Here is a 25,727-nt window from a genome sequence, read left to right as displayed (position 1 = left end):
GTGTATATGTGTTTCAAGACAGAGTTTCTCTGAGTATCTCCAGCTATCTTGGAATTCTCTCTGTAGACCAGTCTGGCCTTGAACTCACAGAGATCCACCTGCCTCTGCCTCTGTGCTGGAGTAAAAGGTGTGTGCCATCATATTTTATAGGAAAGCTTATTGAAAGCCTCAGTGTTTTGGCTACTAACTTGGCTACACCTCACTGTAACAGTTGCTTATTTTGCTAATTTGATAATGTAAATAACAATGCTTTTTTTTCTTCTTCTAAAGAGGGAAAAGATTTGTTGCAATGAAAGTTGTAAAAAGTGCCCAGCATTATACAGAGACAGCCTTGGATGAAATTAAATTGCTCAAATGTGTAAGTAATCAACAAATATGAATGATGTAAAAAGGTGACTAGCTAATGCTTTGCTCTTGTGATCTCTGGATTATAACACATTTTTTTTTTTTTTGCTTTTACTTCTTAAAAATAGTCTTATTTCTGGTGTCTGTAAACTTTTTAATTCCTGCTGTGCCCCCTCTGTATAAAGTTTGTAGGGTCATTAAAGTTATTAAGTATGCACCTCTCCTGCTCCGATTGGCTTAAAAGGTTTTTCTGGGTGATACTATATTAAAGAAGATTTTTTTTATAAGTTCAAATATAAATCTTTTATTTGGAAAAAAACCTTGTTGATTGGTATAGTAAAAAGCTCCATTTATTATTATTATTATTATCATCATCATCATCATCATCATCATCTAGAATTTATTTAAGTATGTGCCTGTACTCATCAGATGCTGGCTTCTTTGTAGCTGTAGTTACTGGCTGCTCAGCTGCCACACATGGGTGCTGGGAATTATTGAAGTCAGGTCACATGGAAGAGCAGTACACATTCTTAACTGCTGAGCCGTCTCTCCAGCTCCAACCTCCATTTTAAACTTCTGTGGTGGTTGGACATGTGGTACTCATTTGTAATCCCAGCACTCAGGAAGCTGAGGCAGAAGGTGTGCTGAGATTTAGGCTATCTTTGGCTGATAAATAGCATTTCATTTGGGAAAACCAAGAATGAAAATAAGAAATTCAAACTCCTTTGTTTTTTATTTGTCTACCTGTGTAGGTTCGAGAAAGTGACCCCAGTGACCCCAACAAAGACATGGTGGTCCAGCTCATTGATGACTTCAAGATCTCGGGCATGAATGGGATACGTATCCTTTACTCTTTTGCTTTCTGAATTATAACACTTTTTTTTGTTTTTACTTTTTAAAAATTGAGTTATTTCAGATGCCTGTAAATTTTTAATTGCTGCTGTGCCCCTCTGTATAAGGTATTCAGGGTTATTGTAAAGTTTTTAAGTATGCCTCTCCTGGTCTGGTTGGCTAAAGCTTTATTTTATTTTTTAGACTCTTTTGGATGTATTAACATCTTAGAAACATAAAAATACTGACTTGATTTGGAATAGAGTTAACTATTGTTTTTTAAAGTTAGTATTTATTAATTATAGAAAAAGAGATTTTACATATTTTTGTAGCAGTATCTACTGTATGTAATCTAATAACGCATGTAATGTCTTCATTCTTCTGTTACTGTCCTCTTGTCTTGTGCCCACTATACTAATTTTTTTATTTGATCAATCTTTATTTTGGTTATCTATATATAATACTATTGACATTTTAAAATCATTGTAGTTCTTTCTTTGCAATGGTAGATGATAAAATATTCTAGTTTTTTTCTTTATAACCACATGCATGACTCATGAATATTAGTGCATGTTATGGCTAAGGTCTTCTGTCTTTTCAGGTCTTTTGTTATTTTCTTTTTATCTTCTTGGAGCAGATACAACATTTATTGTCGTATTTGACTTTCTGAAACTTCAGAAACCTTATGTCAAGGCCTCTATCTCAGTTAAAGCCTAAGAATTACATCCATGGGGCTGGAGAGATGGCTCAGAGGTTAAGAGCATTGCCTGCTCTTCCAAAGGTCCTGAGTTCAATTCCCAGCAACCACATGGTGGCTCACAACCATCTGTAATGAGATCTGGTGCCCTCTTCTGGCCTGCAGGCATACACAAAGAATGTTGTATACATAATAAATAAATAAATATTTTTTAAAAAGATTACATCCAATGTCTGCACCTTCTCTATCATGATCTTTTGGAGGAAGAAAACTCCTAATGTAACAGGTCTTTCTTTATATTTCTCCTAGAAATCTCAAACCCAACATGGTGGTTCATGGCCATAATCCCTGCACTCTTCTTGAGGCAGAAGATTCAAGAGTGCAGGGTCAGTTTTACTACCTAGCTAGCTAGAGGCCAGCCTCAGTTACATGAGATCCTGTCTCAGCAAAGAAACCAAAACAAATACTGGGAAGTATAAAACCCTGCTGACATTATCTCAGCATTTGCCCCCAGAGATGACTCCTGGTAGCTGATAATCTCTCAAACAGTAGGCGAGCAGGTAGGCAGATGATCATCACCACAGTCTGAGTGCTCCCTAGTCCACGGGAGCCTTTCTGCTTAGGGCAGGGCAGCTACTCATTGAGTTTTAAACTTGTAGAGCTTTTCCTGAGAGGAAGAAGAAAGAAGGAGAGATTCTTTAGAGAAAATACAGGATTTATAGAGTTTAAGAGAAACACACACACACACACACACGCCTCCTTTTTCTAACAAGTAAAATGCTAAGAACCTATCCTAATCTGGGTATGTCAATGCTTTGAGGAGATTTGGTACTTATTTTGGAAACCCTAGGGTTGGGCCCTGTATCTAACTTTAGATTTTAGTTCCCATTTTTTTATAATGAGACTGGGAAGTAAGACTTCATCTTTTCAGCCTGTGGTGTATAAGTTCTTTAACAGAACAGAAACATTTGCAACTTTTTCACCAAACTATTTATATAAATAGCTATCCATGGTAAATCCAGATATTATAAAAATTAATAAGTCAACAGTTTTGTGATGCTAACTTCAGCAGTAAGCCTCTAGCTATGAACCAAACCAGAACTACTTGAAAATTGTGAACATCTTCAATGTGTATGATCTATTTGCTGACTCATGTTCTAGAGCAGTGCTTCTTAACCTTCCTCATGCTGCAACCCTTTAGTACAGTTCCTCGTGTTGTGGGGACCCCAACCATAAAATTTTTTTGTTGCTACCTCATAACTATAAATTTGCTACTTTTATGAGTTGTAATGTAAATATTTGATACACAACCTCAAAGGGGTCAAGACCCATAGTTTTGAGAGAGAATCACTGGTTTAGACGGTCAGGGATTGGGCCTAGCGCTACTGGGTTTGTTTTTGTTGGTGGTATTTTTTTTTTTAAGCTAGGGGTATCGCTGACTGTAATGGAACTTACTCTCTAGACTAGGCTGGCCTCAAACTCAGAGATGCCCCTGCCTCTGCCTCCTGAGTGCTGGCATTAAAGGCGTAAGCTACTACCACCCAGCATAGAGCTTCTGTTTTTGAAAAATCAACTGACTGGTGCTGTAAAGATAGATTTGCAGTTAAGAGAACTGGCTGCTCTTCTAAACGACCCATGCTTTTGATTTCCAGCGCCCATGATTCAGAACATAACTGTCTGTCACTCTGAGTCCCTCTTCTGGCTTCTGTGGACACTAAGCACACATGTGCTGCAGTGACACACATGCAGGCAAAGCACCCGTAAAAATAAAAAATAAAGAGTTAAACATATCAGTTAAAAAAGAAATAAAAAAAAAAACACCACTGACCACTTAGTCTAATTGAATCAGTGAACTCCAGTGTCAATAAAAGACGACATCTTTGAAAAATAATGTGGGGCTGGGCAGTGATTGCACACGAGAGGTGGAGGCACATGGATTTCTGTGAGTTTCTAGCCAGCCTGGTCAGTTTATTTAGTGTGTTCCAGACCAGCCACTCCAAAATAAATTAATTAATGCACTGCTCTCACAAAACTGTGCCAGGTATAGTTTGAGTGGGCTTTTAAAAATGTGGTTGCATTTTATTACTGAAAAAGAAACAAAAAAGAGCAGTACACATTTCTAATAAATGTGGGCTTTTGTTTCTAAAAAAATCTACTGTTCTTTTGCATAAAATAATATTCCATTGTGCATATGCACATGCATATATTTTCTTTATCAATTCACACAGTGGTGAATGGGTAGGTCATTTCTGTATCTTGACTGCTCGTGGTCGTGCTACAGTGAACTTGGAGCTATTGATACCTGTTTGAGACCTTGATTTCAGTTCATTCGGGTGTTTGTATGGCCTTGAACAATAGTGATACTCTCATAATTATATCTTGACCTCCAAATGTACCAACTGTACATTGAAATTAATTAATTAATTAATTAATAGATTTTCATTGAGACAGGTGTCTTATATTGCCTAGGCTGGTCTTGAACTCACTGTGTAGCTGAGGATAATCTTAAACTTCTGACACTCCTGCCTTCACCTCCCAGGTATTGAGATTACATGTGTGTGTCATTTTTTATTTCCTGAAGGAAACTGCTATACACATTGAATAATATATAGTATGTGATTGTCTGTAGTGGAAAAAGTCAGATCTTGTGTATTTAAGTGAAAACAGCAACTGATCACCTGATAGTATTAATATGGTATTTTATTAGGAAAACAATGTTTTACAAGTGATACAATGAAGTCGCTTTTAGTGACCACCTGCCTTGAGGAAGTGCATCCTCAGATGCTCCTTAACCTTATCCCAGATGTCTGCATGGTCTTTGAAGTACTTGGCCACCATCTCCTCAAATGGATCATCAAATCCAACTATCAAGGTCTCCCAGTTCGTTGTGTGAAGAGTATCATTCGACAGGTGAGATTTCAGAAAGCAACCCTACCCCTGTACAGAACAATCCCACCCCTAGTAGCCAGTTTGGTTGCTTTCAACGTGTATTTTACTTTTTTAATTTTTAATGAAGAAATTAATGAATCAATAACTGTTGAGCTGTTATCAAATCGATTATGACATGCATCTCATGTTAGAAAGGGAGGCAATATGTGATCACTGCCATTCATCTCTTGGTATATAAATAATGGGGGGATTTAATCAGAAATTATTGTATTCTCTATAGTTGGCACAAAACATTCACTTTGTTTCTGGGAATCTAATTAAGAAAAAACAATTTATTGTATTGCTTTTTTTGATAGATGAATTAGTTGTTTGTGGTAAGTATAACATAGTGTACCTGTATCTGAAAATATTAGGTATCACACAGTAAATATCAGTGTTTTTGATCTTGGCCATTCTTACAGGTGTAAGAAGGAATCTCAGAGTTGTTTTGATTTGCATTTCTCTGATGACTAAGGATGTTGAACATTTCCCTAAGTGTCTTTCAGCCATTTTAGATTCCTCTTTTGAGAGTTCTCTGTTTAGGTCTGTACTCCATTTTTTTATTGGATTATTTGTTCTTTTGATGTCCAATTTCTTGAGTTTTTTGTATATTTTGGAGATCAGACCTCTGATTGATGTGGGGTTAGTGAAGATCTTTACTAATTCTGTAGGCTGTTGTTGTGTCTTGTTGACCGTGTTCTTTGCTCTACAGAAACTTTCCAGTTTCAGGAGGTCCCATTTATTAATTGTTTCTCTCCGTGTCTGTGCTGCTGGGGTTATATTTAGGAAGTGGTCTCCTATGCCAATGCATTCAAGTGTACTTCCCACTTTCTCTTCTATAAGGTTCAGTGTGGCTGGCTTTATGTTGAGGAGAAAAATCTTTCTTTAAGCGTTTGCTGTTACCATGGTGTTTCTTAATGAAATTGTGAGTCTTCTAGCATATAATTTCCTACCAATAGCTGATCAATTTCATCATTACATTGTGCTAGAGGGCCTGGTAGACCAGTATGGGATCTGATGTGTGTTACATACAAATGATGATTTCTGTTTCTCATTAATTTTTGTAGCTGAATAAATAACAAAATTAATTCTGAATCATCTGGAATAAGTTCAACAGTTGCAGTATGCAAAAACAACTTTCTGCATATTGAGAGTCAGTGACTATATTATTTTTAAGAGGTTTTGGAAAATCTAATAATACCATGAGAATGACATATAATTCTGATTTCTGAACTGAATAATTACTTAATTTTCCTGATTTTTATAACCTGCCTTTCCTGATTTATTTGCATCAGTATAGAATGTAAGGGCTCCAGAAATTGGTCTTCCCTTTATTATATGAGGGAGAATTCAACTAGTTCTTTATTTTTATAAACTAAAGTCTCTTGTTTTGGGGATATTTGTTGCTAATCTCTCCCAAAAACTTACTGCAAGCTCTTTACCAGTGTCTGTTTTCCGCCCATAATGAGACAATTTTAGGATTGGCACAAGGTACCACAATTTCTGCTGAATGACAAAGTCTCAATTTTCTTTTCAGAATCAATTCAGAAACCTTTTCTGCGTTAGCTCTTTATTTTTTACTCTGTTTTGTGTGCTAAAAATATCCCATTCTTAGATATTATCTTTGTTCTGCATAAGATTCCCTGTAGGAGAATGAGTAGAAAGTAAAATAACCAGACTATAATCTACATGTACATCCTACCAGGGCCAATTCTCTCTTAGCCTCAGCTGATAGTTTTCTTGGACTACTTAAGACTTTGCACCTTTTAAGGTTTGAAATAAATTAGTTATTGTGTTGTTAATCCAGTTGTGGGCTGTAGCCAGTTAATATTGCCCAGCAATTTTTGAAAATTGTTTAGAGTTGTAGAGAATTACACAAATAAGAACATTTAAAGAATGAGCAATGCCAGGGAGTGGTGGCACCGGGCTTCAGTCCCAGCTCTTGGCAGGCAGAGGCAGGCAGAGGCAGGCAGATCTTTGAGTTTGATGCCAGCCTGGTCTACAAAGTGAGTTCCGAGACATCAAGAGCAACACAGAGATACCCTGTCTTGGGGGAAAAAAAAGGTTTCAGGAAATAGGTAGGTTTTCCTGTGTCCTGCAGCACATAAGCTCAATATGACCTTTAAAGTCAGTGCTTTCCCACACCCTCTGCGGATTTGCAGGCCCCAGCAGGGGTCTCACCGCAGCAGTGATTTTGACCACTCAGTATTTGCTAGTGTGACGATTTTAGAGGGCCTATTGAACCAATGTTGTCCAGTTTCAGACTAGAAGCTTTCATTAAAGTACTAGTTATTTTAATAGTCCATTTTCATTCTGTGTGGCATAGGACCTGTGATTCTCAGAATGTTGGGTTCTCCATCCTCGTTTAGGAGAGGTCTTGTTTCCACTCTGTTCTGTGCTAACCTCACATGGAGCACAGCGATTTCATTCTGAGTCTTCAGCACAGTGGGGATCTTCTCTTCCTGTAGCAGGAATTTCCATACTTCTCCATCACAGCTTTTGTAGTGAGTTTGTATAATTTGCTCCAATCGGTTTTACATTTCTTTTTCCATCCATCCTGGGATGTCGGGAGATGTGGCATAGCTCCGTCTTATGAAGATAGCTGGCACCTGCTATGGGGTCAAGGGTGCAACTCTCTGTCTAGAAGACTGTTTTACAGCACCCGTCCCCTTACTTCAGGTCTTACATGTTTCTATTCTCTTTTCCTCTGTGTTCCCTGAGCCCTGGAAGGTGGGTTGCCGGGAGTACAAGGAGAATGTTCATCAGTCACTGTCAGCACTTAAACTAGTCATGAGCTTCTTCTGTATTATCTGCTACCTGCTGCAAACAGAAGTTCTCTGACGAAGTTTGAGAACAGCGCTAATTTATGGAGTGAATTGTTGGCACAACTGTACTGATTTGAAAGGCCTTCTAGATCCTTCTGACTCTAGTAGTCCCCATTTGGTGATAGGAATTATGGGGAGGGGAAAATGAGAACTATTTGTCTGTGCAGACACTGGCTAAGTCCTCTGGGAGTTGTTGGTACTCCTGCACCCCACTTTGACTTGCGTGAGGAGCAGCACTGCCCTGGAAGCTTCTGCTCTCTCCCCTAGGCAGCTTCATTTGGTTGATGGTGGTACCCTTTAGTCTGATTTGTATTTCTCAGTTAATGTGCTTTTCTCAGTGGTGGGGTCTTCTGTTTGTAGCCATTATTGCAGTACTTTGTGCGGAAAGTCTTTGGGCAAGCAGGCAACACTTTAAGAGATCTAAACTTCAAATTCCTCTGAGAATGCCCTTGTCTTGGGCGAATCTTTGGCAGTGGAAACTAATGTTAGCCTGTTTCCTAGTGAATCCCACCTGCTCCTATCTGCACAGCCTTCCACACAATGAAGTTGTCTTTAAGCTGAAAGGCTAAGGTGGAAAGATATGTGCAAAAGATGCATTAAAAGTTATAAACGTAAAACACATCTGGTGGTGGTACCTCATGCCTTTAATCTACAGAGGTTGTTACAGGATAGTCAGGACTACAGAGAAAACCTATCTTGAAAACAGAACAAAAGAAAGCAAGGTATTGATCTTTCTGCTTTAGGTTAATATTTGAAGGAAATTATAATGGGAAGCATCTTAATTTGTTGTTTTGTTGTTTGGAGAGATTTTTTTTGTTTGTTTTTCAAGACAGTGTTTCTTTGTACAGTCGTAGTTCTGTCTGTACTGAAACTCACTCTGTTGGCCATGTCTGGCCTTGGACTCACAGACATCTACCTGCCTGTATGTGCCACCACTGCCCGGCTAATTTATTGTCCAATCTTGTACAAAGACAAAACTCCACTTGGCTTACACAGTAGGGAATGATAGATGAATTGCCACTGAATTAGACTTTGATGAGTGTAGTCTTACATTTTATGAAAATATATAATGCTGTCTTTCTTACTTTTGGTCTTTTAGTGTTTTATTAAGGTTTAATTGTATTTTTCCATATGAGGTTTTACATGCGTTTATGCTAATGTGTGGCTTCACAGGCATGTTAAGGCCTGAAATTGATGTCAGAAATCACCCTATATCATTCTCTCACCATATTCCTTGAGTTGGAGTCTTTCAGGTAAATGTAGAACTCTCCAGTAGGGCTAATCTGGCTAAGAATTCTGGGGAATCCATGTTCTGCCTTCACAGGAGAGTCCTGCTTTCCCCATCTGACAATACATGGGATCCAGGATCCACACTGAGGTCCTCAGGCTTACAAGGCAAGCATGTGCTAAGTCATCTCCCAGCCCAGGTTAAGCTTATTTTAATTGAGGATTTTTACCTTGGCTTTTGTTCTTTGTGGTGCTAGGGATTGACCAGGGCCTTACACAGTAGGTTAGGGCTACACAGCCAACCCAAGCCACTTACTGAAAACACACACACACACACTCACACACTTTTCAAGTCAGGGTTACTTTGTGTAGTTTCAGGACCTGTCTGTCCTGGAACTAGCTCTGTAGACCAGGCTGGCCTTGAACTCACTGAGGCAGAGATCATCCTACCTCTGCCTACTGAGTACTGGGATTTAGTGTCTGGGCTACCACCGCCCAGCTTTGTCAACTTTTGGGGGTATTTTTTATTTAAAGAAAGTAGAGGGCTGGAGAGATAGCTCAGTGGTTAAGAGCATTGCCTGCTCTTCCAAAGGTCCTGAGTTCAATTCCCAGAAACCACATGGTGGCTCACAACCATCTGTAATGAGGTCTGGTACCCTCTTCTGGCCTGCAGGCATACATGTAGACAGAATACTATTACAGATAAATTGTTATACATAATAAATAAATAAACATTTAAAAGAAAAAGAAAGTAGAGAGCTATTGAGAGACATATCTGATTTTGACCCCCTTGCCTCCACACACATGCATATAAGTGAATGCACATCATGTGTTTTCCCAAACACACAGGCAGAGACTACTTGATATGAGTCACACACATAGTTTAGTGTTTAGGACTGTAGGAGTGGAAGGGACATATGAAGTCACTATTCAGAGTGTGGGATTTCTTTATAGAGGATGAAATTGTTCTGAGTTAGGAGGTGATGTTGCAATCCAAAAAAATAGAATTGTGCACTTAAAACATTAAATCATATAGATTTGAAAAATTTTAAAGACATATATAGATATTTATTCATTATTTTATGAGTGTTTTGCCTCTGTGTGTGTAGTATGTGCAGTATGTCTGCCTTGTGCCTGCAGAGGTAAGAGGGTGAAAGTGGACCTATTAGAACTGGAGTTACAGATAAATTGTTATTAAAGACATATGGAGAGATACATTTGGGTCTGTGAGCATGAGTCCCAAAGTGATGCACATTGGTTGCCTATAAGGAAATTCTTTTTTTAAAAGTAAACATCCATCTGTGCTTATAAAATTGTATTCCATTTTACACATGGAAATAATATGTGGAAAAATTGTAGATTTCGTGATGAAATAAGTTACATAATAAAAATACTAATAAGTGCCGGGCGGTGGTGGCACACGCCTTTAATCCCAGCACTTGGGAGGCAGAGGCAGGCGGATCTCTGTGAGTTCGAGACCAGCCTGGTCTACAGAGCTAGTTCCAGGACAGGCTTCAAAACCACAGAGAAACCCTGTCTCAAAAAACCAAAAAAAAAAAAAAATATATATATATATATATATTTAAAATATATAAATATATATAAATATATATATAATATATATATATATATACTAATAAGTCCTTTCTTATTTTACTATGACCAGGTTCTTCAAGGGTTAGATTATCTACACAGTAAATGCAAGATAATCCACACTGACATAAAGCCGGAGAACATCTTGATGTGTGTAGATGATGCGTACGTGCGAAGAATGGCGGCCGAGGCTACTGAGTGGCAGAAAGCAGGTGCTCCTCCTCCTTCTGGGTCTGCAGGTGAGGGAGCTGAGCCCTCATTGCTTCAGTCCACTTGGGGGCTGGAAGCTTTCAGACTTATGCCTTGAGGACAGTTGAGTTTGATGTGTACATATTAGTAACTTTTTCTAAGAGTTTGGATATTGAAAATAACTTTTTTTTCCCAAGAAGATGCCCTAGTTAATTTATTTTTAATTGTTTGTGCTATCTTTACCCTCTACTGAGCATGTAAATTCTCAGCTGTTGTTTCATCTACACAGGAGCATGCTGTGCTGTCAAAGTCTCTGGAGAATAGGTAGCAGGTTTCTTGTAGCCTACCTGCAGTCATCTGAGTTTTTTCTGACTTAGGTTTTATAAAACTCTTTTTCCTCTCTTAAGTTAATGTAGTTGCCCCCATCTCAGTCTGACTGATACATTTGGTATCAGCTGTGAAAGATCGAGGGATGTGGAGTGGGAAAGGGGATCAGGTCATGAGCATTAGCATAGTTTTTCTTCTGAATTTCGTAGAATTTATTGGTGGCAGTGAGGAGCTGGCTGTGCTTTCAGTGCAGTTACATTGCCTGAGTGCTGGTACATTGCTGAACAGATGACCTCATCAACGGCCATCGTGATGGTCTTAGCTCATGCAAGCAATTCACAGTTTTTATGCTTGTAATGCTGACTTTTAGACTCATTGCAGAATGTGCTGTGCTGTGTGATTTAACTCTGTGATGCTTTCCAAGTAGTTTTTAAACATAGCTGGGTGCCTTCTCTTCTAAAATGTTCATTGCCTTGTTTGTGAAACACATTTGGTTCTATGACTGACTTATAAACTCTTCTTCCATTTCTTTTTCTTCTTTCTGCTGTTTTCTCAATTTTCCAGTCATTGATTTGAGAGAGGCTGCAAGATGAGTGACTTTAAATATGAACAGCTCCTCCTGTGTCCTGGAAGAGTCAGTCATGTGCCTGCATTGCATAATCTTTTTCTAGGTTCCTATCTTTAGAAATCTCAAAGGTTTAAGTGTTTTGAAGTTGTGAAGTTGGGTAGTTATTAGAAGACAGTACTATTTCATGTTACAAATCAGATTGTTTTTCTCTGAATACCCATTTTGTTTTGTTTTGTTTTAGTGAGTACGGCTCCACAGCAAAAGCCTGTAAGTATTTTTACATGTATATTCAGCATGTCAGCAGGGACTTTTTACTAGTGAGCTTCACAAATTATATAGCAAATGTTGTAGTCTTAACTAATTTAAAAGTAGACATATTTATAAGTGCTCCATATCTGCTGCCCCACTCCCCCAAAACAGAAAAACCTTGACTTCAGGTGTGGGAATAGCAAGGCTACTGCAAGACCAGTCTCCCTGTGCTCTCTGGGCTGCAGTTGGCCAAGTTCAGTGAATTGCAAGGTTCTAGATCAAGTTTAAAAGAATCTTTTAAAAATTACTTTTGCTTGACCTCCAAGTATCTTATTTTATAGCTAGCTGTTATGTGTGAGTGGGCATTCTCTTTTGTCTTGGAAGAGAAATTCAAGTCTGATAAGTTGTTGCCAGAAAAATCTAAATCACTTTCATAGTTCTACCCTGATTTAAGGATTTGGACTATGATGCTTTAAAGGTTCTCGCTGCTGGCTGCCAGTGCTTTCTAAGGTATATGGCTGTAGCTGGAGATTGACAAAACTGTGGCTTTTCCTTTTTTGTCCTTTTATATTATATCATTTATGAAAATTAATGTCATATTGGCTGTTGATGACAGCTTGGTTTAAGAGCCAAACTCAGTGCTGTTGGCCACCTGTCTTGGTAGGTGTTTGTGTTGTTGAGGAGCAAGAATGTCTGGATAGAAGAGATTCTTGCTAAGAACAAGGTCTTTCAAGATGCTCAGTTCTCCTAGACTTTCTAATGGAAGTTATGCACCTTCAAGGGGAAGCCCGACAAAGTATAAGCACAATCATACCCTAAGGTGGATCTTCTGACAGAGTTTGTGACTAGCACTAGAACTAGAGCAGGAATTTACCATGTTGCCAGCACTTATATTCTTGAATAGTGTTTTAAGAAGAAGCACCTGATATATGGTATTTTCTTACCATGTTGTAGATAGGAAAAATATCAAAAAATAAAAAGAAAAAGCTGAAAAAGAAACAGAAGAGGCAGGCTGAGTTGCTGGAGAAACGCTTGCAGGAGATTGAGGAATTGGAACGAGAAGCTGAGAGGAAAATCATAGAGGAAAGCATCACTTCTGCCGTACCCTCCAACGAACACGATGATGAATATCACCCAGAAGAGAAACTAAAGGAAGCAGTGCTAGAGGAGGTGACAGAAGATGAGGCAGCAAAGGATAATGGTTAGTATAACTGTGAGCAGGAGGAAGGGCTGTTGGGCCGGTGTCCCATACCACACAGCTTGGCTCCGTGCTGCTGTCTCAGATATTAGAGCAACTTTCTCTAACTCCTCGTTGGAGGTTATGGAAAGCAGCCTGTATTCCTTTTGTAAAGTATCTGCTAGGCATATGTTAACATTTCGAAGTAGGCTGTCAAAAAGCGGAGAAGGAAGTCTGAGAAACATAGTGTCTTTTTCCTGTTGATGATGACCCCCCCTTTTTTTTTTGTAATTAATGTTTTGCCTAGCTTTATCGCACCTCAGATCTTATTCTGAAACTGCAGAGGAATCAGTTAAGGAATGGAAAAATGGATCGGTAGTCTTGAAAAGGAACCAAGTTTTGTTCCTAGTATCGCCTGTGTCATGTAACTCTGGCTCTAAGGGGATCAGAGGCCTCTGGCCTCTAAGGCCATGGGCGTGTACACACATGCACACCACACGTTTAAAATTAAAATCTTAAAGATCCAGTACAGTAAGCATCTCTGAAAAAAGCAATGGGGAGGGACTGAAACAAAAGTCCAGTTTTACTCAGAATTTTACCCCAAGAGCTAACTTGTTCCTGAAAATAGAAGGCTAATTATTAAATAAGCAGAAAACACGATTTTGTGGTACGCCAAAAGCGTCTTTTAGTTGGATGTGGTATTAATCGCACCACTTAGGAGGCAGGTGGATCTTTCAGTTCAGCTCCAGCCTGGTTTACATAGGGAGTTCCAGGACAGTCAGAGCTACACAGAGAAATCCTGTCTGTAAAAACCAAAACCAAAAAAATACTAAGTTTCTCTTGTTGCAGAAGCTAACTAGTACTACTGTGCGGGAGAGTTATTACTCCTAAGCTGACTAGTACTAATGTGCGGGAGTCATTACTCCTGATCTAACTAGTACTACTGTGCAGGAGAGTCATTACTCCTAATCTTACTAGTACTAACTAGTACTACTGTGTGGGAGAGTTATTTCTCCTAATCTAACTAGTACTAACTAGTACTACTGTGCAAGAGTTATTACTCTTAACCTAACTAGTGCTAACTAGTACTAACTAGTGCTACTGTGTGAGTTATTACTCCTAACTAGTGCTAACTAGTACTAACATGCAGGAGAGTCATTACTCCTAATCTAACTAGTACTAACTAGTACTACTGTGCAGGAGAGTCATTACTCCTGATCTAACTAGTACTAACTAGTACTACTGTGCAGGAGAGTCATTACTCCTAATCTTAATCTGATATTTTTTAAGGTGAAGCTGAAGACCAGGAAGAAAAAGAAGATGCGGAGAAGGAAAATGCCGAGAAGGATGAAGATGATGTTGAACAGGAACTTGAAAACATAGACCCTACATGGATGGAGTCCCCTAAAGCCAACGGCCATATTGAAAATGGTCCTTTTTTATTGGAACAGCAGCTGGAGGATGAAGAGGATGATGAAGATGACTGTGCAAATCCTGAGGAATATAACCTAGATGAGCCAAATGCAGAGAGTGATTATACGTATGGCAGTTCCTATGAACAGTTCAATGGTGAATTGCCAAATGGACAACATAAAAGTCCAGAGTTTTCCACATCATTATTTTCTGGGCCCTTAGAACCTGTGGCCTGTGGCTCTGTGCTTTCAGAGGGATCACCTCTCACTGAGCAAGAGGAGAGCAGCCCATCCCATGACAGAAGCAGAACAGTTTCAGCCTCTAGTACTGGAGATTTGCCAAAAAGTAAGTGTCCCTTTGCATCTGCTTTCCCTGGGCAGAGTCAGGCCTTTGATAAAGGGGAGAAGTTATGTAAATAACCACCAACCCTTGAGTTTCAGTACTTTCATATTCAAGAACACATGAAATGCGTTAGCAGTGTATCTATCGTGTGCCGCCAGGGTTTCTCTTACTCTCTGAAATCCTATCCCTGAACATTTTCATTTATTGCTTTTTCAGTGACGTCGGATACTTGAAACATCTTCACCACTAACAACCTCATAGCTTGCTACATACAACCCTTTTCTAGCTGGTGGTAGTAGTATCTTTAGGGGTTGTTATTTTCTAGTCAGGGGAACACCTGCAGTTTTCAGCTATACTAAGAGACAAGTTATATTTTATTTGATGGTCCTTGTTTATATGATTCTACTTTTGATAAAGCATGATGGCAGATTACAGATTGGATCTTAGGTTCTTATCTGTCAGGGGCCCTTTCTGCAGATCCATATTTTAGGAGCAAATACCATGTAGCTAACTGCATATTAACTTAAGGAAGGAAAAATTGGATATCACTGTTAATGTCCATTCTGACCCTTAGTGGAAAAGTTCAGAATCCTCCTCTGCCCTCTGCTGCCAAGAGTGTTTTTAACACATTGCAAGTAATTGAGCCAACCCACGAAATGGCAGAAGATTCTACAGCCTCTTCAGTTGCAGCAGGCCAGCACCTCTGTTACTCACGGGCTATAATTAATCGTCCTACTTTATGTCTTGCTTACGTGGCGGTGCATGGTTTATTGCCTCACCCTTGTTTTAGCCAGGGAGTGGTAGAGTTCACATAAAATAAATACAAGTTCATTCTGAGCAGGGGCACTAGTAACTTGCATCTTCTCTGCTTTTATTGTGTCTATTGCAGCTTGATTTTTCACACATTTACATATTTATATGCAAAGTAATTTATTCAATAGCTTTTCATTATTTTTCGCATGACAGTTTAGAACAGTGGTTTCAAATATAGAAAATAAAACCCCATCTTAAAACCTAATCATCATGGGACTTTAATTTCTTAACCTCTTTGTGCCTCAATTTCTTCTATTAAAGGGAAGCAACAGCCACATTTAGTGTTGTTATTATTGAAAGCAAATGCTATGTATTATTAAATTCAGTCCCTGTACCTTGATTGTTTAAAGTCTCCTAACAGGCATACTCTTTACTGTTCTGCCAGATTGATAGTATCTGAGGCTCAGGCATGGTGGGCAGCTCATGGGTCTTGTTTACTTGTTTGATTTCACCTACCACGTTGTTATTCACTCATCTGGTGAGCCAGGGTAGTTAGGGATAGGTTAGGGCATTATGAAAAACAGGATTTATGCCGGGCGGTGGTGGCGCATGCCTTTAATCCCACCACTTGGGAGGCAGAGGCAGGCTGATCTCTGTGAGTTCGAGGCCAGCCTGGTCTACAAGAGCTAGTTCCAGGACAGGAACCAAAAAGCTACGGAGAAACCCTGTCTCGAAAATAAAATTAAAAAAAAAAAAACAAAAACAATTTATGATTGTAATGAGTGAGTAAGGGATGGTTCTAATTTAGGCAAATCTAAAATTCCATTGCAAAAAGTTAAGTGAACATTGAGAGCTTTCACGTAAAGAACACTTACTTGCACACTGTCAGAGAACTAGTTTTATTTCTTGATTGGTAGGATACTGTACAGCTAGCTACCTTACCTGCTTTGTCTTGAAAGGAGTGCGAGGTGTAACTCCTGCTTGGGCCCTGGGGTCTCCACACAGCAGCCCGTCTTCCTCTATTTGCAGTTTCTGTTTACTTTGCTGTCCCTTTGGGACGTTTACCTGGTCTATACACCTTAAGTGTTGGTACCACCATGACCTCTGTTCTGACATTGTTCCTCTGATGCTGTAATCCTTTTCTCGCTTACTGTGCCTGTCCATGATTTCCTTTGGCTGCTATGGCATTGATGGCTCAAGCCCTGTTGACTGACTCCGTTTCTACTGAGTCTTGCAGCATGTAGGGCCCCAGGAGGAAGTGGTAGATGTGCCCCAGTGCTCCCTTCCCAGTGAGAGTGGGGATGCTGTGGATCTCAGCTAGAACATGCCTGTGTTGTGTTGGTTATCTTCATGCCCATTCTTTTCTGTCATACGTGGTGGGTTTTGTCAAGTTAATACAAGTCACTTGGGAAGAATTGCTTTCATTATATTGGCCTGTGGGCAAGTCTGTGGGGGCATTTTCTTAATTAATGATTGATGTGAGATGCCACAGTTCTGGGCTGTACTGGAAAGTTGAACAAACTGTAGGGAACAAGTCACTAAGCAACATTCCTCTCTGGTCTTTGCTTCAGTTTCTGCATTCGGTTCCTGCTTGAGTTTCTGTTGTGATTTCCCTCAATCATGGTCTGTATTGTGGAAGTATAAGCCAAGTAATCTCTTTATTCTTCCAAGTTGGTTTGCTCAGTGTTTTATTATAGCTACAGAAGGCAAACTAGGTCACCCTTGCCAGCCACTTCACACAATAGGATCTTACCTGCCTTGGCCCTCAGGTCCAGATGGTTGTCTGGCTGTATTGTTTCGGGGCCTTTTGGCTTATTTCTGTGTATTGTGCCTCCTCCTGCAATTCCTGACTTCCTTCCAAATCACTCTTCCAGTTTTGAGATCAGTTCCTTTGTTCCTAATTCTTCACAGCTTTTCATGGGGTCCAACAGTCATCTCCACAGTGCTCCTGTGCCTGTGAGCAGCACAGCAATCAACTGAAGCACAGAAATGAATTCTTAGGGCACCTCTGTGAAGTAAAGTAGTTACACTGAAAGTCTCCCTCAATAAATAGCTATATGTGTCCTCTACTTATATTCAGAACTAACATTTTGCCATGGTATATGTATATTTTATAGAAACTGCATGCTATAAATATTAAGGATACGTTTAAATATTTAAGCATTTATTGTCTGAAGAATTAACTAAAGTTTTTTGTTACTCAGTCCATTCTCAGTTCTCCTCTTTAGTTTGAAAATAGTTTTTTATTTTCCCTGATCCAAGGTATGGTAAAACAGTGTACCCTTCTCTCCCCCTCTCCCCCCCCGGAAGTAAGCAGTGATGTGAGTTTGTGCTGTTTTTTGCCATTAGAGCGAGATGTATACATTATAGAACTGTAAAAACATGTCAGGGCCAAATCATGATGTTTGAAGAACTTAGATGCCAGGAGAAAGGATATAGCCTTCCAAGTACCTTGATAGCCCTTGATAGTTGAGATGAGGAGATTGTCTTAGCTGCTAGAACAGCCATGGCAGCCAATGGACATATCTTGTCTTACGAATCCGAAGGGCGAAGGCTCAGAGCAGAGTGGTCTTGTGAGTTTGGCTGCTGGGTCTCTTTGGAGTCCTTACTCCATAATCCTTTTAGTCGGTCCTGATCAGGTTGCCATGGAATGGACATTGTATTTTATCTCTTGATCCTTAGGATATTCTCTATCTAGAAATACACGTGTCTTTTAAAGCATATTCTATTATCTTCTCCCTGTTCCCCAAATGATCTGTCTAGCTTCTGTTTCTCACATAGCTTGATACTCTGAATCATCCCTCCATAAATACTGAGCATTCCTCATTGTGCTTCCAAACAGCCTGCTGATGCCTCTGGACCACCCCAGCTGGCGGTCTTTTAAAACTTTTGCAGAGGGCTGGAGAGATGGCTCAGCGGTTAAGAGCATTGTTTGCTCTTCCAAAGGTCCTGAGTTCAATTCCCAGCAACCACATGGTGGCTCACAACCATCTGTAATGAGGTCTGGTGCCCTCTTCTGGCCTGCAGGCATACACACAGATAGAATATTGTATACATAACAAATAAATAAATACATATTTAAAAAAAAACTTTTGCAGATTGTGAGCTGGACTGTGATAAGGGGCTCTGCAGTGCCTGCCTCTGCCTGGGAGTTCTTTCTCCTGCTCCTGCTTTGTTCAGTACCGGTCCTCCCAGAAAAGTTTTCTCAGGGGCTGGCAAAATGGTTCATAGGGAAAGGCACTTTTCCTCCAACCCTCGTAACATGGATTCAATCCCCAGAACACACAGTGTGCTTGTTCTCTGTGTGTCACCTTCATACAGGTGCTGTGCTCCTCCCTCCACACCACATGAAAAAGGAAAAATAGAAGAAAAGATTTTCAGCATGACTTTTGCAACCATATGTCTTCTTAGTTTTGTTTTTCTTTGTGGCAGATAGTTTTCTGGTATGTTAATATGAATTGCTTGTGTGCTTGCACTATTACCTATATCTTCTCTTTTTGTCTCTGCCTCTCTCGTCTTTATGAGACAGGGTTTCTCCATATAGCGCTGGTTGTCCTGAAACTCAGTCACGTACACCAGGCTGGCCTTGAACTCAGATCTCCCTGCCTTTGCCTCCTGAATGCTGGGACTAAAGGTGTGTGCCATCACTGCCTGGTTATTACTGGCTGTATTTTCAACCAGTGTATGACATGAGTTTCCCAATTCTAGTGTGTCTTTTTACTGTGTTCTGGCACCATAATGGCATATAAAAAGGGCCTTGGTAAGTGTTTGTAAAAGGAATTGATCAGGTATCAGCATTGATTGTCCTAGTTCTGACCCTCGTCTAGACAGAGAGGCTGTTTTAGCGTGTTTTAAACATGTAGTGCATAACCGAGGGATGCCGGCTGTCTCATCACCTACTATCTTGCTTGACAAAAGAGATCGGATTTTGAGAAAGTAGCTTCAAATTCCAGTGCTTCCTAAACTAAAACCTGCCATTTTTATTCATGTTCTAGTGGAGGCAGAGAAAAGTTAGCAGCTTTTCATTTTGGAAGGGAAAGAGTACCAGTAAGTCATTTGTGTTAGCATCATCATCATCAGAAAGAAAGGCTATGGCAGGTCACTGCGGGGTAATTAAATCTAAGCAGTGTGAGTCCAGGCACACGTAGGAAGAAGTTTGCAACAGGTGTGGGTGCATCTGTGTTCAGTGCTGCAGTCAGGGCCCTTCCCTCACATGGAAACTGAGACACTCGAGAAAGAAAATCAGAGACACTCAATTATATTTTATCACCTCTTGTGTTCTCATACAATTAAATTATTGAAATAAATTGCCTATAATTGTTTAAGACACATTGTAATCTGAATAGCTTAGTTTGAATAACAAAGCTAGAGAATAATAGCATGTTACCAGATTTAGTTTAGTGAGCATTACAGACAAATGTTAGCTGCAAAGAAACTATTTAAACACGTGGCAATGTTGTCCTGAAAGTAGACTTCTTCTAATACATTTGAATCACACAGCTTTTAGAGGTGTCTTTAAAGACAGCCACCAGGAGAAATTAGTAGATTATGAACTACCTGCTTCCCTGGTACCGACATCCGCCAACCCAGCTACCTAACCTGAATGTCTATATAGTTTCTTCAGTGCCTGCCTACTCACTGACTAAAGCAAAATTAATTCCTGGCCATTCAAGCAGATACTGTCCTGACTGGAATATGTATTTTTTTGGGGGTAGAGGTTATTCCATTTCATTCCTTCCTGAAAATAGTCTCAAAGAATTTGTCATTTGCTAGGCTTGCAATTCATAGGTGTCGAAACTAAGATTTGAATTCGTTTGAACAAAATTGTTCTTGACGGTGACAGTGGGGGAGGCGGTGTTGCGGGTGTGTCTCCAACCAGTCTCCTCCATTGGTCAGAGTTCTGTGCTTAGTTAGGTCAGAGCACTGCCTTCTCTTTCATTATCATTATTTCCTGAGTGTCTGTGTTTCTTTTATTTTCCCTAGCTCCTACCTAGTCTTTGATAAAACCCGGTGTTTTATGTGACCACCCTCATACAGGGGGGTGGGCAGAGGCAAGTGGCAGGAAGAGAACCTCTTTGCCTGTCTGGCCCAAGTTGATTCATAAACTCAGGGAAGGCTGTCAGAGTTCAAACCCTGACCAGAGTTGAGACCCTGTGGCCTGCCTCTGGATTATCTGGATGGTTTAGGTCCTAGTGGCCCTGCTTCAGTCTGCCCTGCTGTTATGTTAGCAAGATTGACCTTACCTCCTCTATGGGATTTACCAAGAAACTGAATCCCCTTGAGCACCATGGCTCCTCAGTTCAGTACACTGAACGACACAGTACACACAAGCATTAACCTGGCATGAAAAAAATGACTCCCCAACAAGGGTGTTAATGTTCTGCACTGAGCTGAGTTTTCTCAATAGTCTTAATAGTCTGTAAATTCCAATTCAATATGACCAAAAATGTGAGCATGGAAGGGCTCAGATTAAGTACAAAGATGAACGTGCTGACCTGCGTTTACTGCTTACAACATAGGTAAGGCTGAGCTGAGAACTTTCCTGAATTCAGTGACCCTAGGCCTGGGCAGGTCATCGTGTGTGTGTTTTTGTGTGTGTGTGTGTGTGTGTTTGTGTGTGTGTGTGTGTGTGTGTGTGTGTGTGTGTGTGAAATCATCTGAGTCTGCCTTAATGGCCTACTTCAGCTATTGAGATGCTGGTATGGCATCTTCCTGTTCAAAACTAAACCATAAAAGATAGCCTCTGATGCTCAACTTACTAAACCTGGATGGAGGTGGGCGGTCCTTGGACTTCCCACAGGTCAAGGAACCCTGATTGCTCTTCAAGCTGATGAGGGAGAGGGACTTGATTGGGGGAGGGGGAGGGAAAGGGGAGGCGGTGGTGGGGAGGAGGCAGAAACCCTTAATAAATAAATAAATTAAAAAGAAAAAAAAAGATAGCCTCTACCTATAATCTGCTTTTGCTTATCAGTTGTCAAATAACCCTTGATATCTTTTGAATGTTCAGTTAAGGAAGCTGTAGTAGGGAATGCTCTCAGTGTTGAGGTGGTATTCATGGTCACATGGCATCGGTGAACTGCATACTGCTCAGAACCGACTGGTTACCCGTGTTTATCTTTAAGTGGCTTTAGTGTTTCCGCAGTAGTTGAACCTGCAGGATTCTAGGTTTATCCTACAAAGAGGCTGTACTTGGCAAGCACTGTGCTCACACGTGCTAGGCTCTCGTCCTATGCTAACTGTCCTGCTGTTTGCTCATGGCAGCAAAAACCCGGGCAGCTGACCTGTTGGTGAACCCTCTGGATCCACGGAACGCAGATAAAATTAGAGTAAAAATTGCTGACCTGGGAAATGCTTGTTGGGTGGTAAGTAGGGTTTTCATTTTACATTTTAATCATGATTTTGTGTGAAGAGATGCTCTTTTTGAAACAGTAATTATCACATCTCTTCCTTTTCAGCACAAACATTTCACAGAGGATATCCAAACTCGTCAGTATAGGTCCATAGAAGTTCTGATAGGAGCCGGCTACAGCACTCCCGCAGACATTTGGAGTACAGCATGCATGGTAAGAGCCCCCTTTGCCACTTTCTTCCCTAGAAATGACTTCTCTTTAATGCTCTTGATGGGGTAGAGTCTTGCTTTTAGTCTCTGGAAGTTTCCGTGCGTTTCCAGCTCCCTTTCACATCGAGGGGTAACGTCAGATGTCTTCTCACAGGAGAGGGTGACTGTACTGGGAAGCTTGTAGCACTGACAGGTGACCTCTCCCAGAGCTTCAGGAAGGCTCTTTCCTCTTCGTTGCTTTCTTTCTAACTCAAGAGTTCTGCCTTGTTTTCTGGCTCTCCTGAGACAGCAATGGTGGCACAAATGTCCTCAGTTTGAGTCTGTTTCCCCAGGAACACAGTGGTCCTCCCCTGGGGGCATTCTAAACTAAACCCAGAATCGGCACACATCATGTGAACAGGTGTGTATAACTGTGTGCACACATATATGCACGTGCATGTGGAAGACAGGGATCCTCGATGTTATTCTGGTTTTCTTGAGACAGGATAACTCATTCTAGAACTCTTGATTAGGTTCTGTTGGTCTGCTTCCCTAAGTACTGGTTTTACAAGCGCTGATATACCAGTTCTGGAGATGAAACTCATGGGCTTCTATGGCAGACACTTTACTAACTGAGCATCTCTTCATCATCTTCAGCTCAGTATCTTTTTCTTTGTTTCATTTTTGAAATGTAGCCCAGACTGGTTTGAGTGCTGAGATTCCAGGATTGTTGCCGTTTGCTCTAAACTGTGAATTGAGAAGCATGTGTTGTTCCACACTCATAATCTAATACCAGGTTGTCTTTCACCATGTTCAGCCAGTTTGGCACATTCCTCTCAGTCAGCTTCTTGTTGTTCTTTGGTGGGAAAGGTGGCATGTGTGTTCTTGTAGTTTCCAGTGCTACTATGTTTATCTTATTTAGTATTACTTAATTTTATTGTAGTTCTAGGGATCGAGCCCAGAGGTTCACACCCAATAGACAAGTATTCTTTCTACTGAATCACATCTTCAACTCTTGCAATCACTTTTTAAAGAAATTCTCTTTGAATATCTAAATGAAAGGGTTCCCATACAAGGCTTAGTGCTCATCTTCTGAAAGGGGAGAACAGAATAAATATTATGTTTACCTGTTGTTCAGAACTTAATCATTGTTTTGAATCTTCTGTATTTTATGTCCAGTAGTGCTAATATAAAAAGCATTTTAACCATTTCAAATTTTTTGGTCAGGTGTGATGGCACACGTCTTTAGTCCCAGCACTTGGGAAGCAGAGGCAGGCAGATCTCTGTGAGTCCAAAGCCAGCCCTGTTCTCCAAAGCAAACTCCAGGACAGCCAAGGCTACACAGAGAAACCCTTCTCGAAAAGCCATAGATGCTCTCTCCCCCCCCCCACGTGTGGTATGTCTGTATACCCGTTGTCCATGTCTGGTGTCTGATTCCCTGGGACTGGTGTTACACTGATCTGCCTTGTCTACACTAGGAACTGAACCTGGGCCCTCTGTACGAGCAGCAAGTGCTCTTAACCGCTGAGTCATGTCTCCAGTCCAGTGTAAAAGCATTTTGTTAAGCAGATAATGCTAGGTGATGTGAGAGACATGAGATGCTTTTATCATTATCTGAGATGATTGATGTGGCCAGATATGAAATACGATGCCTTCCTAGGTTCTTGTGCTAATAATTCCAGAAAATGAATTTAAAATTATTTTAAAATTTTGTTTTTCAGTAAGATCCTAAAATCCAGATATAGTGGCTGAGAGAAGCTACTGGCCATGTGATAGTTAACTTTATTTTCAGGGTCGATGTGGAGAGGTTTTTGCTTTGCAGTGTGAGGGTAGAGGGAAGGCAAAGGCCAGATCAGAAGGAAAGGATGCCTTGACCAGATGGGCTGTTTCCATTTGTCCCCAGCAATACAGAAGTCCATGTGCCAGGGCTCTGAGAACTCTGAACCCTGAAATCTTGTGCTTCTAATTTTGGATATTAAGGTTGGTGATATAAACCAGAAAAGCAGGACATCACAGGTTATGTGGGTAGCAGTTGAGCTGTTGGCAGGCATCCTCTTATACCAGGCTGTCTTTGTCCCTGTGCTCTGTGCAGTCTTCTGACCGTCGACCACGCTCTTGCTGTGAAGTGTTTACATCATGAGACACTAAGGAAATGCTGACTCTGTCTCCGTTTGTCCCAGTGCTGTTGGGGCTGCTCCGGGGTTGTTGCCAGTCCAGTTCCCTCCTTACAAGTCACAGAGGAGGAGCCAGAGCTTGTTCACCTTTTTCCCCCTCTGAAGTTTAAATTTGCCTGGCATTGAAAAGGCCATAAGTAGTTACTGCAAAATCCATAGCCCTTCCAGTTTTACAAGTGGTATAACTCGACCAGAGGCTGCATTGGAAACAAGAAGTTCTAGGTGTGATGAGGCCCCTACTGCTGTTGGGAGGACAGTTTGGGCTCGGCAGCAGGATCTCCCAGTTCATGGCCTTTGGCACCTTGTGGGTATAAATGTGTAGTGTATATCAACATGAAGTCTGTGTGCTCACTGCTACCTCTTTGTACACAGTGTCTTTGTTTAAATAGGGGAGCTCTTGTGTCCCCATGTGTTCTCCCTGGAACTTAGAACAGGGATGAGGAAAGTCCTCAAGGGACTAGACTAAGAAGAGGAGGAGGATTCCAGAGTTGCCTAATATTGAATACTAATAATAGAACTTGTGGTGGAATAGCTTAGTATATCGATGGCAATAATGTTCCCTACTGGGCTGGAGAGATGGCTCAGCGGTTAAGAGCATTGCCTGCTCTTCCAAAGGTCTTGAGTTCAATTCCCAGCAACCACATGGTGGCTCACAACCATCTGAAATGAGAGCTGATGCCCTCTTCTGGCCTGCAGACAGACACACAGACAGAATATTGTATACATAATAAATAAATAAAATATAAAAAAGAAGACATTTGGTTTTAAAAAAAAATAATGTTCCCTCCTTCCACAGCTGCTAGCATTAAAACATGTTTGTGACCACAGTAGGAGGAGGGCTGTCTTCATTCTAACATGTATTTACCCTGCTGTATGTCATATTTATTCTAACATGTTATTTACCCTGCTGTATGTCATATTCATCCAGGGATCTATTCTCCCTTTCTCTTCTTTTTTTTTTTTAATTCTCTCTTTTTTTGTTTCCCTCTTTTAAAAAAATATTTTTATTTTATGTGTATGGGTGCTTTGCCTGCATGTATATCTATGCACCACATACAGGCAGATTCCATGAAGGCCAGAAGAGGATATCAAATCCTCTGGAATTGGAGTTACAAAAGGTTGTGAGCCTACCGTGTGGGTGCTGGGAACTGAACCTTGGTCCTCAGAAAGAGCAGCCAGTGCTCTTAATCCCTGAGCCATCTCTCCAGCCCCAAGTTCTTTTTTTATTAATCGTTTCATCGATAGTCATCTTAAAGTACTACACTGGAAACCTGAGTGCTGTTCAAATAATCATCTTCTTAAAAAAAAGTATCTGATAATGTCAATGCTGGGCAAAGAGAAGCACATTGAGGCTTCTCCTTAACCCTGATTCCAGTGGCTTCTCCAGTCTCTTTCATCCTGTTAGGGCTCCAAATTTCCCTCCTGGCCTGCAGGATATTGAATGGTTTTTGCAAGCATGAAACAGTCTTGTCCACTTGGAATTGGGGCCAAATAAATAATTTTCTTTCTCAGAGGTTGGTTCAGCTGCCATGATTGTTAATTGGGAAGCTG

At 40.5% G+C, this 25,727-nt stretch overlaps 1 protein-coding gene across 4 annotated transcripts in view; it reads left to right on the top strand.

Moving 5' to 3' along the window:
• The window catches only part of Srpk2 (SRSF protein kinase 2), a 112,043-nt gene that overhangs the window by 73,391 nt on the left and 12,925 nt on the right, over positions 1 to 25,727 (top strand). For 2 of the 4 annotated variants that reach the window (XM_026784686.1, XM_013350434.1), the window contains exons 4-12: positions 271 to 358; positions 1,098 to 1,185; positions 4,677 to 4,783; positions 10,520 to 10,658; positions 11,772 to 11,797; positions 12,734 to 12,980; positions 14,247 to 14,714; positions 21,726 to 21,826; positions 21,920 to 22,027. In XM_026784686.1, coding sequence (XP_026640487.1) covers positions 271 to 358; positions 1,098 to 1,185; positions 4,677 to 4,783; positions 10,520 to 10,658; positions 11,772 to 11,797; positions 12,734 to 12,980; positions 14,247 to 14,714; positions 21,726 to 21,826; positions 21,920 to 22,027 — 1,372 coding nt within the window. Of the gene's footprint in view, positions 1 to 270; positions 359 to 1,097; positions 1,186 to 4,676; positions 4,784 to 10,519; positions 10,686 to 11,771; positions 11,798 to 12,733; positions 12,981 to 14,246; positions 14,715 to 21,725; positions 21,827 to 21,919; positions 22,028 to 25,727 lie in introns of all 4 variants that reach the window. The other 2 variants (XM_005358372.2, XM_013350433.1) reach the window with 1 other exon arrangement.

The sequence above is a fragment of the Microtus ochrogaster genome, chromosome 26 (assembly GCF_000317375.1).
Source record: "Microtus ochrogaster isolate Prairie Vole_2 chromosome 26, MicOch1.0, whole genome shotgun sequence".
NCBI lineage: Eukaryota > Metazoa > Chordata > Mammalia > Rodentia > Cricetidae > Microtus > Microtus ochrogaster.
Note: the sequence above shows the minus strand (reverse complement) of the source record. Positions and strands in the feature narration are given on the sequence as shown.